The following is a 16,067-nucleotide window of genomic DNA, read 5'->3' as shown; positions in this document are numbered from 1 at the left end:
GAGAGAGAGAGAGAGAGAGAGAGAGAGAGAGAGAGAGAGAGAGAGAATGAGAGAGAGAAAGTATATGTCTATTTATGCCAGTGAGTGTGAGTGTGTGGAAAAGACAGAGAAAAGAGTGTGTCTATGTATGCCTGTGTGTAGGGGTGTGTGTCCATACAACTCGATAAAAACTTTTGGAGAGTCCCTGCAGCATGACCGATAGGTTGTGTGCAATCCCAACTTCAGAAACATTAGGCCTGTGTCTACCAGGGCATTCCCAGGTGACAGCATTTAAAAAGCCAAAATCGCTGGAACCTCTGGAGCTTTCCCCCCCCCCCTTCGTGATGATGTATGAGGTGGCCTTCAGCAGTCACCCCGTGCTAAAGCACACACACCCCGCCACCAAGAGGTCTCTGAATTACAATAAATACAATACACACAATTCCATTCCCTGGCCACGCATGGATCACCCTAAACCATTGGATAAATGTGGATTTGCATCCATTGAGCAAACGGAACTCTAGTGTGAGTAAACAACCACCGGGCAAATAATTGTTAACAGTTTCAACATAAATGGTAATGATTCAGGAGAGCAGACACAAGTAAATATATGCATTGCAAAGAGATGGCCTCGTTCAGAGGCCTCATTTAAAGCAGCAAAATGTGCATCTTGTTTTGGTAATTACCACAGAAGAAAAACACAACTCTTGAGGAGGTTTTCCCCCTATTTTGTTGGGCTTTGCTGCACAGAAACTATTGCACATTGTTTTTTTATATAAATAAAGCACATATGGTGATCACAAAATTAATACTTATGTATTAATGTAATATTGTGTGTAGGCTACTTATGCTGTATATTTTATACAAGAAGATATATTATTTTGTGTACTACTATGACTGGCTTTTCATTATCCAATGGACATCTGAGGTGGGGTGCAGGCTTGTGCAAAATTCCAGAATTGAATTGAAACTGGCTCTTAAATTCCAATTCAATTCTTGAATTTGACTTGCATTTCAATTGAGGTAGCAAACAGGAAGCAGAATTGCAATTTGAATTGTGCACAACCCTGGACAGATTGTGATTGTGATGTTATCACAAATTGATCTGTAGGCCTGTGAAAATATGTCAAAAAGGACTAAGCAGGTAGTTCGCTACCGGACTTGACACAGCCGCGAAGACGCTTCTGCTAACCAGATACAGAAAATGAATCCTGGATATGTGCTAAAGAGGCTAACAACACAACAACATTGCTAAAGGACAAGTCTCCACTAACCAAACTCCTTTGATTACCATCTGTGTAAGAGCTGGCTCTCACCACCCTCATTGTAAATCATAATAAAATTCAGGGCATTTCTCCAGTGAAGGCGAATCAATGCCATAGATCTTCATGTGTGAGAGACTAATAGAGAGACACAATTCACCACTTTAAAAAATGTATATTTTTAAACAAGACTATGCTGAAGGTGTTATTTTTTCTGATACAAGGACAACAACAAAAGCACTATTTACTGGACACCGTAGAGAAATCGGGAGGAGACATCTTACTGTAAATACAGTTTGAGGTTTCTAAAAACTTTTGTTCTAAGTTGTCTAAATAAAGAATGACCAATGTAGATACAAGTTGAGAAGAACAATGATCCCAATTCTGTTATTTCTGACTGAGGAATACATTATTTTTATGCATTTTATTCCAATGAAAAATGAAAACCAAATCGTTCAAAGCAAAAACAACTAGCAGATAGCCTTTACTTACCTAGCCTACACTGTTTTGAATACTTTTGCAGAACTAGCAGGGGGGCTTTGCATCCGAAGTGAACACATTCACTTTCTCTTTATTTCATGGTCTGAATACATCTTTGTGTGGGCTTTTATGACATTGTTTACTTCATCACAGGGAGGTGGTGTTGAGTTGCTTATTTACAACTAGTGCCCAGTGGGAGTCTCCAACAATGCCCAGAGATTAGAACACTGGATATGTCAGCAGCAGGGCCTCATCAGTTTACATTATGTACAGTCTATGCATACCATTACGGAGCCCTGCCATACCTGAGTGGAGAGAGAGAGACTTACAGACAGAGAGAGAGAAAGAAAGAATAAGAGAGAGAGTGAGAAAGAAAGAGAAAGGAGAAAGAGAGAGAGCGAGAGCGAGAGAAATAATTATGCCGTTTTGTTTTGTGCTTTGGCAACACTGTACCTACAGTCATGCTAATAAAGCAACATTGAATTTAATTTAATTGAACTGAGAGAGAGAGAGAGAGAGAGAGAGAGAGAGAGAGAGAGAGAGAGAGAGAGAGAGAGAGAGAGAGAGAGAGAGAGAGAGAGAGAGAGAGAAAGAGAGAGATATTTCTGTTCGGTACTTTTTGTTTGGTTGTTTTGTCGAGAATACTTTAATCAGTCTTCGGCCTTCACATTTGGTCACTGCTGTAGGCTTCACATTTCCCAAGTCCTCTTGTCTAATAGCCATGAGCTTGTCCTTCTTGTCCTACCCTTACTGCACCTGGTTAGCAAGTTAGAGTACATCCACTGCCCTTATGAGCCATTCTTTGCTTTATCACGGACTGGCATTAAATGTTTTATGTGTAAATGAAGGTTGTGGGAGAACAAAACATCTATTCAAAACCTGGAGCATTGCGGCAGCCAAGTTATTTGTGTGAATGAGTCCAGCACATTACCCATAGTTCTCTCTGGATCTCATGCTCAGCTATGTGGGGCTGGGCTTTAGTGCAGTGCCCAGCATACTTACAGTTGAGAGCCTGTGGTAATGTTTTACAGATCTTATTTCAGGGTGTATATTGTAATGCTTGGTAGGCCTATGCAGGGACCTGGCTATATAGTCTGTGCTCAAGTCTTGGTCTCCCAAGCAATGCTATCTCACCTGCTACGCTAGCGCAATTAAGAACCTTCTGACAAGGTTGTTAAACCACCAGAGGGACCAAAGTCACACTGTTCCAGCTCCTCACAAGACAGGCTGCACACTCACCTCCCCCGTGAACTCACCTGTGGCCCATATGCTTAGAGGGCAGGTACTACAGCATGGGGCAGGTGAGCCGGATGATGAATTACTGTATACTACATTACCCAGAAGCACCTATGGCAGTGGTTGGTGCACTACTGAACAAGGGGAATGTGTCAGATATAGAAACTGGCAAAAGGGTATAAACAACAATGCAAGCTCCGTTTGGCCAATTATTATTAATAATGATCTATTAGTAATAGAGGGAGAAAGAAAAGTGAAATGAAGAAAGTGAAAGAGAAAGAGAGAGAGAGTGAGAGAGAGTGATCGAGAGAGAGAATCTTCTGACAGCACACATACCTATAAAACCCTCTCAAAGAGTTTTCTGTCTCTCTGTTCCAGAGTCTGTACCAAAATTCAAATCCCCTCCCTGCCTTCTGAATAAAGATCTGTGACCTCAAATTAGGTTTATGCCTGAAAGCTGATGCTGACAATCTGTGTGGATGAAAGGAAGATAAATAGTGCTTGAGCCAGCTGAAAAGACAGATCAGGTCATATTGACCTACACCATAATGAGAGGATTAATGACACAAACCACACGAAAGCCCAAACTCGGCACACTCCAGTCTTTTTGACAAAGGCTCACTCACCGACAGCCACTCTCACTGATCTCTGATCAGTGCTGGGAGGCACATCAAAGACGTGCTGCGCTGACTTCAGAGGGATGATTAGTACAAGCTGCAATACAAGCAACTTTGCACTAAGTGTGCAGGCATTCGTCAAACCCAATTGACAAATAGCGCTGCTCACCATTTTGTGATCACATAGGGCCTCTGACACAAAATCCCTGGGTCTTTGTGCAACATTTCGCATTTCAATTCACTGCAGGATGATCAACTCCTGGTGATTTCTCAAGCAATGTTCTGTGTTCAATGTTCACGCAAGGTTGGTCAAAAGGACACACACTTACTCTTGATATGAGTGTATTTTAGATAGTAATTACATCATAGTCTCTCATTTTTCGATCCTGTTCCTTCTCTCTCAAGTACACACACACACACATTTTAATTAGACATACCATGTTGGTGAAACATGCACAAAGCTAAATCTGGACCGTGTCTGACATTGCCAAGAGATGTAATTAAAGTATGTAATTTCCAGCACGACCATCCTTTCATTATCTCCAGTGAGCTCGAAGCCGACTGAAAGGCCCACATGCATTAAAAAAAAAAAAAAAACAAGCCGGGATGGCCAAGCTGGCGGCCATTTCTGACACAGGTCTAACAAACTAACTGAAACAGATGAAGCTCGACACGCACCTCCAACACCACTGCTCTCGCCTTCACCCAAAATTATTCACGGGAAACAGCAGTTCTTGTAAACAGGAACGCTCACACACATACAAAACGCACACACACACAAACAAACAAACAAAAAGAAGGAGCCACATTAGGAAAGTGGGTGTGCAGGAGAGAAGAGAGAAAGGGTTGGGGGAAAAAATCAATTTTAAGTGCTTCAGCGGCACAGTCGAAACGTTGCTGAAATTGCTTTATGATGGAATATGACCTTCTGATCCACGCAAAACAAAGCGGAGAGGAAACAAAATCTGATGAATCTGCAATGCAGCGCTTCTGGGTCAGAAGCTAAAATTACACAGACAGATAATCTCAGCAACTAAATCCTGAGGTGCTATTTAAATTCCAAACACACAGCTCCTGGTCTCTCTCTCTCCCCTTTCTTTCTTTCTTTCTTTCTCTCTCTCTCTCTCTCTCTCTCTCTCTCTCTCTCTCTCTCTCCCCACAGTGCAGCGAGGAGCATGTTTGTGTATGCATGTCTGCATGTATGAAAGAGTGTGTGTGACTGTGGGTTTGAGTGCAGGTGCAAAAGAGAGTTGTTTATCAGCAAACGCACCCCAAACAAATACTGCAAATTGGGCACAAACTGTTTAGCTCAGAACAGGGATTGCTCTTTTCATGAGCAGTTTTACAGGGCTGGTGTGTGTGTGTGTGTGTGTGTGTGTGTGTGTGTGTGTGTGTGTGTGTGTGTGGGTGTGTTCATAGATTTACCTCCCAATGAAAAGAGACAAGAAAGAAAAACTCTTCAGTCTGGATGTACCATCTTATTTACAAGAAACACTACTGGGTATGGACAGAGGGAAAATGGACGAGAAAAGGCGACCGTTTATCTTCGTAATCCAGTCAAGTACATATAGCTATAGGCCAGCGCTCAGACCTTCTGTCAGCCATGTTCACGCGTCGGAGAAGTGGCTGTGCTTCCCAGCCGGGCGACGTTCAGCCACGGGCAGAGAGAAGGCTCCGGAACGCCGGCTAAATAATTAGAGCGTGATTAAGCAGTGTTTTGATTGGTTGTGACGGACAGTGCCGAGACTGTTGTTGAACACCTCCCCTACGCCGCTTGCAAGTCATCTCATTAAGCAGGCTCCAACACTCTCTCCCTTTGTTTGGGCCTCTTTCCTTCCTCGGTTTCTTGCCTTTGGTGTGTTTTTCTCTTTCTCTTCACCAGAGGAGTAGATGCCAGATGCCATGCAGGGATGTCAACATGAGATAGGCCTGACAGGAATGGACCGCCAACTAATGGCAAATTGCAATCTGCAAAATACTCAGCCTCTTTCTCTCTACCACCCTCTCTCATAGCCATCCATCTATCCATCCATCCATCCATCTACCTTCCTACCTACCCATCTATCCATCCATCTATCTATCTATCTATCTATCTATCTATCTATTTCCTACAAAAATATTTCCTCCATTATTCTCACTTTTTTAATTAAGCATCTCTCTCTCATTGTCTTTCTATTATCATCTCTCTCTCATTGTCTTTTCTTATCTCATCTCTTTCTCTCCCTCATTGTCTCTCATCTCATCTCTCTCTCTCATTGTCTTTCTCATCTCATCTCTGTCTCTCTCTCATTGTCTTTCTCATCTCTTTCTCTTTCATTGTCTTTCTCATCTCATCTCTATCATTGTCTTTCTCTCTCATTGTCTCTCATCTCTTCTCTCTTTCATTGTCTTTTTCATCTCATCTCTTTCTCTCTCTGGCCTCCAGTCTTCATCATCCTTCCTCTCCTCTCATGATTCCACCTCCACTCGACCTTCACATGAAGACGTGTTGTGCATTAAATCTCGGTTTAGGCAAAGGACTTCTTTTTTCAGGCCGATCCTAATCAATGGAAATCCTTTGTTATCCCTTTGCTCCCAAATTAAAAGCAAACTGATTAATGCTGCTGAAAACAGTTCAGTGTCGCTCAACTCTCTCCAAAGGGTTAATTGGGTGAGTTTACATATGTGAGTATGTGTGTGCTAGTTTGGCTATGTGTGTCATTTGCACATTTGCATCAGTAATGTATCTAATATGCATATATATGATGTATGCTTGAATACATGTACACATGAGTGATCATGTAAGTGACCAAATGGGTGTGTTGAGTGCACATATGTGCTGTAAATTCTGTGATGAGTGTGTGTGTGTGTGTGTGTGTGTGTCTAAGGGTAACGCATGACTAGATTTTGCAAGCGACTAAATGTCATATGTGTGTGTATGTGTGTGTACTACATAATGTGTCTCTATATGTCTATGTAAACTGTGCTTAGTGTGTCATAAGTGTGTCCATGAGGTTAAAGCCTGACTGTTGCAGAGCTGACAGAATATTAAACAGAGTGATATTGACATTTACAATAAAGCCAATGGGTAAAAGCCTTGATGCATCGTAACCCAATTACAATGATTAGTGGAGTGCAGGGATTTTTGAACATGCTTTGCTATCAGAAACAGTGGGGTGGCTTTGTGTGTGTGTGTGTGTGTTACTGTATGTGTGTGTGTGTGTGTGTGTGTGTTAGTATAATGTGTGTGTCTAATGTGCATGGAAAGTGTATTGGTGAATTATGTTGTGCCATTTTCTCTCCTCCCTCTCTTTCTATGTCACACAAATCCACACACACACAGTCCGTCTCTATTTTGTTCAAACACACACACACACACACACCTATATGGACACATGCGCGCACACACCCACACACACAGACATTTGCGCACACACACACAAAGTCCAGAGGGAGGACTCTTAATCTCTGTACTTCACCTCTGATTGGAGTGATGATCATGATGGCTATCGACCTCAAACACCTCTCAATATCAAATGGCCTGTCACATTCCCTCTGCCTTTTTACCTCTTCCTTTATGACACGAGAAATCTCTCTGGACATCTCCAGAGAGAGAGAGAGAGAGAGAGAGAGAGAGAGAGAGAGAGAGAGAGAAAGAGAGACCACCATAGAGGGTGAGGGGCACGCTGGTCAGCATACAATTGTCCATCTTTCTCCTCTTCTCATTCCAGAATCAAAAACAGATATTGAGGAGGAGGAGGAGGAGGAGGAGGAGGAGGAGGAACAGCAGTGTCACAAACAGCCTCCGCTCACCAAAACAATAACAGGGTTCCGGAGGGGGTGTGGCAAATAGATGGAAGTGGATGTGAGATATGTAGGGAGAGCTGAGCTACTGGCTCCCTGGAGACTCTCCTCCTTTTACTCCACTCTTCAGTCTCTCTCTGCAGCACACACATGTGCAAACACACACACAAAAACACATGTAGTGTGTACGCACCTGCTTGCTTCTATGTGCAGGAGAGATACGTAGCAGTGTGATATCTTTGGCAGGGAAGCACACGTGAGTACACACTATTCGTCTTCCTCCCTCTCTCTGTCACAGACACATAGATACACCTGCAGTATTCTTTATGCCAGCAATATAGATAGCTCACCGTTTCATACCATTGCCAAGGGAGTAATTAATTCAGCTCTCAAGACATGAGGCGGGGGGAGTGGAGGAATTGGTGATGGGAGGTGTGTGTGTGTCTGTGTGTTTCTTTCTCTCTCTCTCTCTCTCTCTTTCTGTGTGTGCGAGAGTGTGTGTGTGTGTGTGTGTGTGTGTGTGTGTGTGTGTGTGTCTGTCTCTCTCTCTCTGTGTGTGTGTGTGTGTGTGTGTGTGTGTGATGATAATGATGAAGTGATGCCATTACTAGATGGAGAGGACGGGAATCCTCTTAGAGCCTGTGCTTGTGGATGACTCAGCAGTATTTTCCGAGCTGTGCTCTTGGGTTTTTAAAGGGAAAAACATACCAGGGTTTTTTCGGCAGACACACACAACTTTGCCTGTCCACCCAGGGATTGTAAATTCTGCTTTTTGAAGCATTTGCTGAGGTGATTGGGATTTTCAGAATTCAAGGTGATGTGCCTGACAATATGCTTTAACTACAACAGACAGGTGTTTAGTAGTTACCTTTGCTTACACACTTCAACCGACACTTTTATGTTTAACAATAAAATCCTGGGCAGATAGAAGCTGACAACTAACTGATTTAATATGCAAGGTGATAATTACAGTCCATGCAGATCTCTTTTGCACCATGGGTTATTTATATGAGGTTATAAAAACCGAAACGTGGGTCGAGACCTCTTGAGCCGAGAACTGCGGGGCCCAATCATTTGGTGTCATTTTTATGGGCGCAATTACGTTTCTGACTTCTTTAAAAAGTGAAAAGTACAAGATTGATCACTGCGCATTAATAATGGATGATGGGTTTTTTTTTCTCACTCGACAAGAAGATTGTCATAACAAAGTCATGACACAGCGGCGGTGACTGAGGTGCCAATAACTTAGAGCAAGGATTCTCAAAATGGCGTCTTTCAGTAGGATGGATTGGTAACAGCCAGGAAAAAGAAATCGGACATGTCTCACATTATTTTGAAAGGTACTGAACTGACATCCCCTCACTGCGGATGATGCAACTTGTGTAAAAGACAGAGTGTCGAGACCCTGAGAATAAATAAGAGGGAGAAATGGAAGGTATGATAAAAGAATGGACTCAGAAATAACAGACTATGCGCATATGGTGTGGATTACAAGTCATCTCTGTCCAATCCCTCATCAGGCAATCACTTAAGATCATGCCTATGAAGGATCACCGCAGACTATCCATCTATGCTGCTCTGAGTATGTATCTGTCTCTGCTAACGATACGGCGGAGTGCGGCTCTGTGTTAACCCAAGATAAAAGAGGCCTTGACACAATAGGAGCCTGGCTGTGGGAGATACCCTCATAGTGCCAGTGAATGACACTAGAGCTATGCTCAACTCATCATTATTCTATTTTAGGAGGGGGGGGGTGGTGTCGCTGGGGGGGTATTGTCATTATGCGGGTGACACAAGGCGTTCGCTGGACCTGACTGGGAGGTTCTGAGGGATCGGCGACACACGAGGAGCCATTACTTATGGCAGCGAGGCTGGCCACCAAATGGTGGCGCTCCCTAATTTAATCTATGGTTTCCTGGAAAAACAACCCATCTGTCTTCACGCTTCTCCCGCATCTAACAAAATGTTTCATCAATTCTTTTCAAAACACGTGTCCGTCGATATGAGAGAGAACATATTGATTCGCTTGAGGACTGTCTGCCATTAGTTATGATGTAAATCCATGCCCACCGTTATGGCCCTGCGGCGAAATAAGTGTTTCTTCCATTTTTGCATTCCATGTTGGTATGCGAGCAGGGGAAACACCCATTAATTTTGCCATTAAATGAGAATTGGTAAACACCCTTCTGTTCATTCTTTTACAAACAAAAAAGAGAGAGAAAAAAATAGAAAGAAAATGCATATAATGCTTTCACATAATGTAACTCTTATTGCTCACCATTGAATGGGCTTGGCTTCCCTCATAAACGTCAGTAGGCTGTGATTAATGGTCCTATAAGAGGAAGATTGGAAGCCCAGCCACATTTTACTGTCTGAAAGATTAATCTCGAGGCATAGATTAAAGCGATCGGCGAAGAAAGGGGCTACTTCTCTTGCCGGGACTCTGCATCGATGTTTGATGTATTTCCTTAAAAAACGAGGGAGGTGGGAGAGAGAGGGAGAGAGAGAGAGAGAGAGAGAGAGAGAGAGAGATGGTGAAAGAGAGAGAGAATCATGGATCTCTCTCTTTTTCTTTACATATGTGAGGAGGAGGAAGAACATGAGGAGAGGGTGGAGAGGAGGACTGACTTCCTACACGGGGTGCAGATGGCTGTCTCCCATGCGAGGCTTTAACACAGGAGCTTTTGGCTGCTGGACAGGTGGCACTTTAAGCGTGGGTCACTGGAGGGTATTAGTCAGACATCTCTCTCCCTCAGTTTGTCCATATCTCTTCACCTTTTCATATTAATCTCCTCTCCCTCACCTATCCTTTCCAATATTCTCTCTCTCCCTCTCTCTCTTTCATACACTTCCATTTCTCCCCCAGTTTTTGATATTGGTCACCAACCACATTTGTCCTTATTTTCAAAACGGACGTTTATTTTGTTGTTATTTATTCTTTTGCGCTCCACAGAGGGGTTCAAGACGGAGGGATACAAAAATCAATAAGGAAGATGGATGAGAGGAGAAAGTTGAGGCCCTATGCTGTTGTCAGGACCGGTGTGATTTATACACTAGCATACTGCCCCCCCTTGTTGTTGTCTAAGTCCGTCCAAACTGAGTTTTCTCATCCGCATCTACAAATTCCCTCAGCCGTCCCGGCAGACAGCCATGTCATGCCAAGTATGAGTGTGCCCAGTGCCCTGCCTGGCCAGAATACACATCCCTAAGCCAGCTCTCCCCCATGTCAACAGGAAATATGACCTCATGCTCTGTCTTTCACTATATCAGTAGACAGGGATTAGAAGCCAACAATTGGAATTGAAAAAGGCATTTAAACAGACAGACAGAAAAAAACAAAACAGAAACTTTTTTCCATTTCAACTAAACAAACAAACAACCATGATGAACACCCACATTTCTTATTATTTTTTATTCAATTAATGTGAAAAATGACTGGCGACCTACTTTGCCCTGAAGCAAAGTGCCGTAATGGCAGAGAATTTAGAAGGTGAGGATGGGGGAAAATCCTCCATTATTGTAATTGCCACTCTGTCCATGCCCAGTTTCTGGATACGCATGGGTGACTTCCAGGAGATACTGTCTCAAGTCTGATCTATTTGTGTGTGTGAGTGTGTGTGTGTGTGTGTGTGTGTATATATATATGTGTGTGTGTGTAAGAGAGAGAGAGAGAGGGTTGATAAATGCCGTATGGCTTGGCTCTTCCATTCCTCCATCCACTCAGGGTTAACTGAGCAGGCCGACGAGGATGCAGGCCGACGCGAGAGTGTGAATCGCAGATGAAGTTTGTGCTCATGTGTGAAATGTGGAGTGGTGTGAGGAAAGCGGCGGGGTAGGTACAAGACAGGAAGTAGTCGGGATTGATGAGAACACAGGCCAGCTACGCTGTTAGTCGTCACCTCTGGTGAGGATACAAGCAGGCCAGGGCCGACAGGGGCGTGAGTGTGGAGCTTACTCTGATTAATCAAGACAAGTTGGACACAACTCACATTCATGCACACATACACACACACACACACACACACACACCCTCTTTCTCATACACACACACAGGGGTGCACAAACACAGATATACACTATACACACAGAGACCTGCATAACATCCCTGTCCCGTTTAGCCTGACATAAACTCTTAGTCCTGTTGTGTGGAATCTAAAGCATAACCGCGTTTGCTCCCTCGCCCGAATAAGCCGGAGTAGCGTCTGCGATTAGGTGTGCGCTGTCTGCCCGTGATAGCTTAGCGCGGACAGGTAAGACCTGATGCACTCCCGCTGCGTCAAGGAGAGCAGTTCCAGACTCGACTGCCCGAGATGGCGCCTATCAGAAGTAAAAAAAAAAAGTGCCAGGCGAAAGTTAACCTCAACGGTCCGTGGGGCAGCTCTGCGCTCTCAGGGAAGAGAGGGGGGGAAGGAAAAGTGGAAAGAGAAAGGGAGGGAATAAAGGGAATAATAACCGAGGTGGGGGTTAGCGAATGAATGAAAGCAGCTGACAACGTACCCACACACCTTGGCAGAGGTGCGCTCCACATGCGCCGGCCCCCTCCCAGGCAGATGATCTCCGGCGCCCCCTCCAGACGGTAGCCCATGTTGCACGAGAAGGTGAGCGTGTCGCCGATGCCGAAGCTGTAGCCGTTGCGGCGGCCGTAGGGCGGCACTCCTGGGTCCTCACACGGTTCCAGGTTGTACTCTGAGGTAGGTTTAAAGGTCAGAGTTCAAAGATCACAATGGCGGATCTGATACGGGGCTAGTCAATCCCATGCACAAAGGTTCTGCATGGTTGTACATTTTTATTCCAAATAATCAGGTGCACACGTAATTATTGGCTTTGTCCTTGGGTTATTCATGATTATGATTTTACACACATAACTATTCTGAATCGTGGCTATTTTAAGCATGAATCATATATGTCACATCCGATAAGCAGTTGGATATTCCAACAGTAATTCATTCAGCAATACAGTCATGGAGAGGACACAGTCAGCAGATGGCTAAATTCTGCCCTTCTACAGTGGTCGCAGTGGACACGAGCTGCCAAACCTGCCCTTTGTGGAAGAATACTAATAATTACATCTAAAAAGGTGGTTTGAAAGTGAGTAAGTAGCTTGTTGCTGTTATTAAACAGCAAAAAGAGTTCATATTTAATCTACTTCATTATCCACACTATTAAAGTGCTTTTGTTTGTGTTCTGCCTCGTTTCATCATTAACCACTTATACATTACCATAATAATTTTTTGTAGTTATTTTAATCAATCATTGAGACCCATGCTCTCAATTATTATCAAGCATGGTCAAAAAGCCAGTATATCATGACAGGTATTATCTGATGATGACAACTCACAGCTTCTTGCATGATTACATACAGACTCTAACATACACTAACACACACACTCGCACACACACACACACACACACACACAATGCTGCAGTCGGCCTACCTGAGAAGGTGATGTTGAAACCGGCGTAGGAAACACACACACACACACACAACATTGCAGTCGGCCTACCTGAGAAGGTGATGTTGAAACCAGCGTAGGAAATGGAGAAGTCAGAGATGAAGCGCAGCTGGGCCTTGAAATTGCCGTAGAGACCAGCGTTGATGGGCGAGGGCAACTCGGAACCAGTGAGACGGGCCAGTGGCTGGACGAAGCTGCCATTCTCCGTGATCAGCAGGTAGTCGTGGTGGTCCTCCAGGTGGAACGTGACAAAGGTGAACTGGACGCCTGTTGGGAACGAGGTGAAGAAGGTTCTTTATGAGGGTTCTGCGTGAGGCGGGATGACTCAGTGATACGGGTCAAGCCACCCGTCAGACCGTGATGAAGTTATCTAATTAAACTCAAATGAGAGCTTAATCGGACACATAGGGAAGTAAAGGGGAAAAAGAAATCCAAAGTGGGGCAGAAATAAGAGTCTCAATGTGGTTTAATCTGCTTGCACAAAAAAAGGTTAGGTCAGTAGTTTTCCTTTCATTTTTTATGGAGTGAGATAGAGAGAAATGTATTTCAATTCTGGGGTGATTATTCAGGGAAACATAATGATCTTCCATATTGAATATCTTAGCAGCCATGGGAAATTAAAAATTCTGGAGGAACTTTCATTATTCCAAGACCCCAAAGCTTGTATAATGATATTTTACAGACACGGGCGGTGACACACACACACACAGCCGAATCCGCATTCACAGCATTGTTTCCGTGGACAGCTCGAAACCGGACAGCCGACAAAACGACGTGAGTCGGCACTCTTTCCAGCAATCACTCTGTGTTCGCTCGCCAGTACTAACAAATGCCAAAAAAAAAAAAAAACATGTCGTTACCTCTCTGTCCTAATGACATAATCTCGACTGGCTTTAGGCTAAGAAGATACTCGATGTGTACAGTGCTGGGGGCGATATTGAGCCGCCACGGCCTGATAATAAGCTAGGCTTTGGGAGTGTTTTACACGTTGCAATTACAGGAGAAATGTGGTGAGTAATTGCTGCTTGATGGCCGTGGGGATTAACAGAGGAGCAGATAGCAGTGCCAGGACCTCAGGAGCTGGATTTAGGGTTCACGCTGGGGCTAGCGCTTCACTTCACAAGCGTGTTTACTTTCCTTGCAAGCGATACATCTTTTAATAAACAAGCCTTCTGCCACCCATCACGTTGAGTTAGAGAGACAACAAAAAAAAGACTCTCGTGTTTCCCCTCCCCTTTCTCGCTCGCTTCCGAACTTGGCCATTCTTTGTTTGCCAGGCTGCAGGATTTGTGCATGGTAATAAGGGTTGTTTTTTTTCCGGGGATCAGGGGAGCTCCTGGCTGAATCATGCCCTCGAAGTCGGGATGAGGTTGAAGAAAGTTCATACAGCCAGTACATAACGGTACTGCGTGCTGTTGTATCTCTTTATCTGCGGCACAGAAAAAGAAAAAGGGAACAGATGGGATGGTGGTGCGGTGCGGTCAGTGTAGCTCACCTTTGCCATGGCTGACCTCCACCGTCCAGGTGCAGTTCAGGGAGCTGGGGTACATCTCGGGGTACCCAGGGGACAGGATAGTGCCACCGGGGCCACGCACATCACCCCCGCACAGAGCTGCAGGGCAGGAAAACAGAAAGAGAGAGAGAGAGAGAGAGTGAGTTTTACGAAAAAAATCCTCTAAATTCTCTTCTTAAACTTGAATATTTCCTGATTTACTTACTCCGCCATGGCAGTATTTTTGGTTTGTGGACAAAACAAACTATTTGAGGACATTTCATAGACCATAATAATCAAAAAGTTGCATCCCTAATGCAAACACTAGCGCTCTCTCAGAAGAACTTCTGAGAATGGTGGAAGGCCTTGCTCACGTCTGTGATGTTTCAGGCTTATATAATCCCTGGGAATGTACCTAACCCAGTGAATGATGAATCAGACTTGCACGTTGAGATAAAGCAAAAAAAAAAAAGAATTCAAAAATCTCCCAGGCAGCTCTACTGCTCAGCCTGAATCAGCACATTAATAATGAATTACTTCTCATCACTGAGCAGTAAGCACCATAAAAGATCTTTATCACACAATAATATCAGGAACCTGCACCAAAAAAAAATCTTAGAGCTTACTTTTCTAATATCTTTTTTTTTTAATTTCCCCTCACTCTGTCTCACCTTCTCAAACTTTGTACCAGTTTGTTCTCTCCAAACATTAAAGGCCAGGTAAGGCAAAACAAATAAACAAACAAACAAACAAAGAGAACTTTAGAGATTGTTTACCGTTTTGCCCCTCTCCTTTTTTGAGGGCACTTTACTTCTGAAATTGCTCTTTTCTTTGATCACCGAACACTGAAGCAATCTGACTGCCCTGTCTTCACACCCACTGCCATTTTCAAAAGGTCTATCTATTTTTTTCCCTCTCCCACTCTGCTCTCCCCTAGCTACGTTTCAAGCATCACTCCTCTCTCTCTCTCTTTCTTCTTCTAGCTAGGTTTCAAGCATCACTCCTCTCTCTCTCTCTCTCTCTCTTTCTTCTTCTAGCTAGGTTTCAAGCATCCCTCCTATGGGGAAAAAGCTGTCTCACAGTTCCAAGCGCTTGCCATCCAAACCTCCAAAGCATGCTTTATGTGCTCAGCATTTGGAGGGGAGGAGTGGGTTGCGTTGCGTTGCGATGCGTTGCGTTGCGATGCACGGTGTTGCGGTGGGGGGTGGGGATGGCGGTGCAGGATGGGCGCTGTCACAGGATGACAGACCAGCCAGGTAAAAAAGGTGGCCCCTAGATGTGTAATCTCACAGGCAGATCAGTTCCTATCAGCTGAGGCAGCCATCACAGCAAATTGCCTTCCCCTTACCTCTCATGGGGACAGGCTAATGGCCGCACACTGAATGCCATTGTCTCAGTTTAGCTAAGTTCACAAGGGGGAAATGATTAAAAAAAAGAGGATACAGGACAAGAGAGGGAGCGGAATATAGGGGCACATGTGAAATGAAAGAAAAGAATGAACTTGACAGTTTGTGAGATCAAAAAGATAGCTACTGTATTGTTCCTTTGAGCCAATCACTTTCTTCACCAACTCAAAGACAAAACCACAGCTAAATAAACAACAAAGGCACAACTAGTCCAGGTCTGTCTCTGTTGAACATGTACAGTACACACATGAATGTGCTGATTGTTTAGTCTTCCATGTTGTGTTCTCTAAGTATGTGTTTTGAGTCTTTCCTACCAAATCTGCCTCCATAGACTGCAAGTGTCCACATTCTCAATGGGC

The 16,067-nt window shown here is 44.1% G+C and overlaps 1 protein-coding gene across 1 annotated transcript in view; it reads right to left on the bottom strand.

The window, feature by feature from the left end:
- csmd3b (CUB and Sushi multiple domains 3b) overlaps positions 1–16,067 on the bottom strand; it is a 388,634-nt gene that overhangs the window by 131,345 nt on the left and 241,222 nt on the right. Inside the window, 3 exon segments of the mRNA XM_048229290.1 lie at positions 11,855–12,043; positions 12,862–13,077; positions 14,306–14,422. Of these exon segments, the coding sequence (XP_048085247.1) occupies positions 11,855–12,043; positions 12,862–13,077; positions 14,306–14,422 (522 nt within the window).

The sequence above is a fragment of the Alosa alosa genome, chromosome 20 (genome assembly GCF_017589495.1).
Source record: "Alosa alosa isolate M-15738 ecotype Scorff River chromosome 20, AALO_Geno_1.1, whole genome shotgun sequence".
NCBI lineage: Eukaryota > Metazoa > Chordata > Actinopteri > Clupeiformes > Clupeidae > Alosa > Alosa alosa.
The sequence above is the reverse complement of the archived record's forward strand: the minus strand, read 5'-3'. Positions and strand labels throughout refer to the sequence as shown.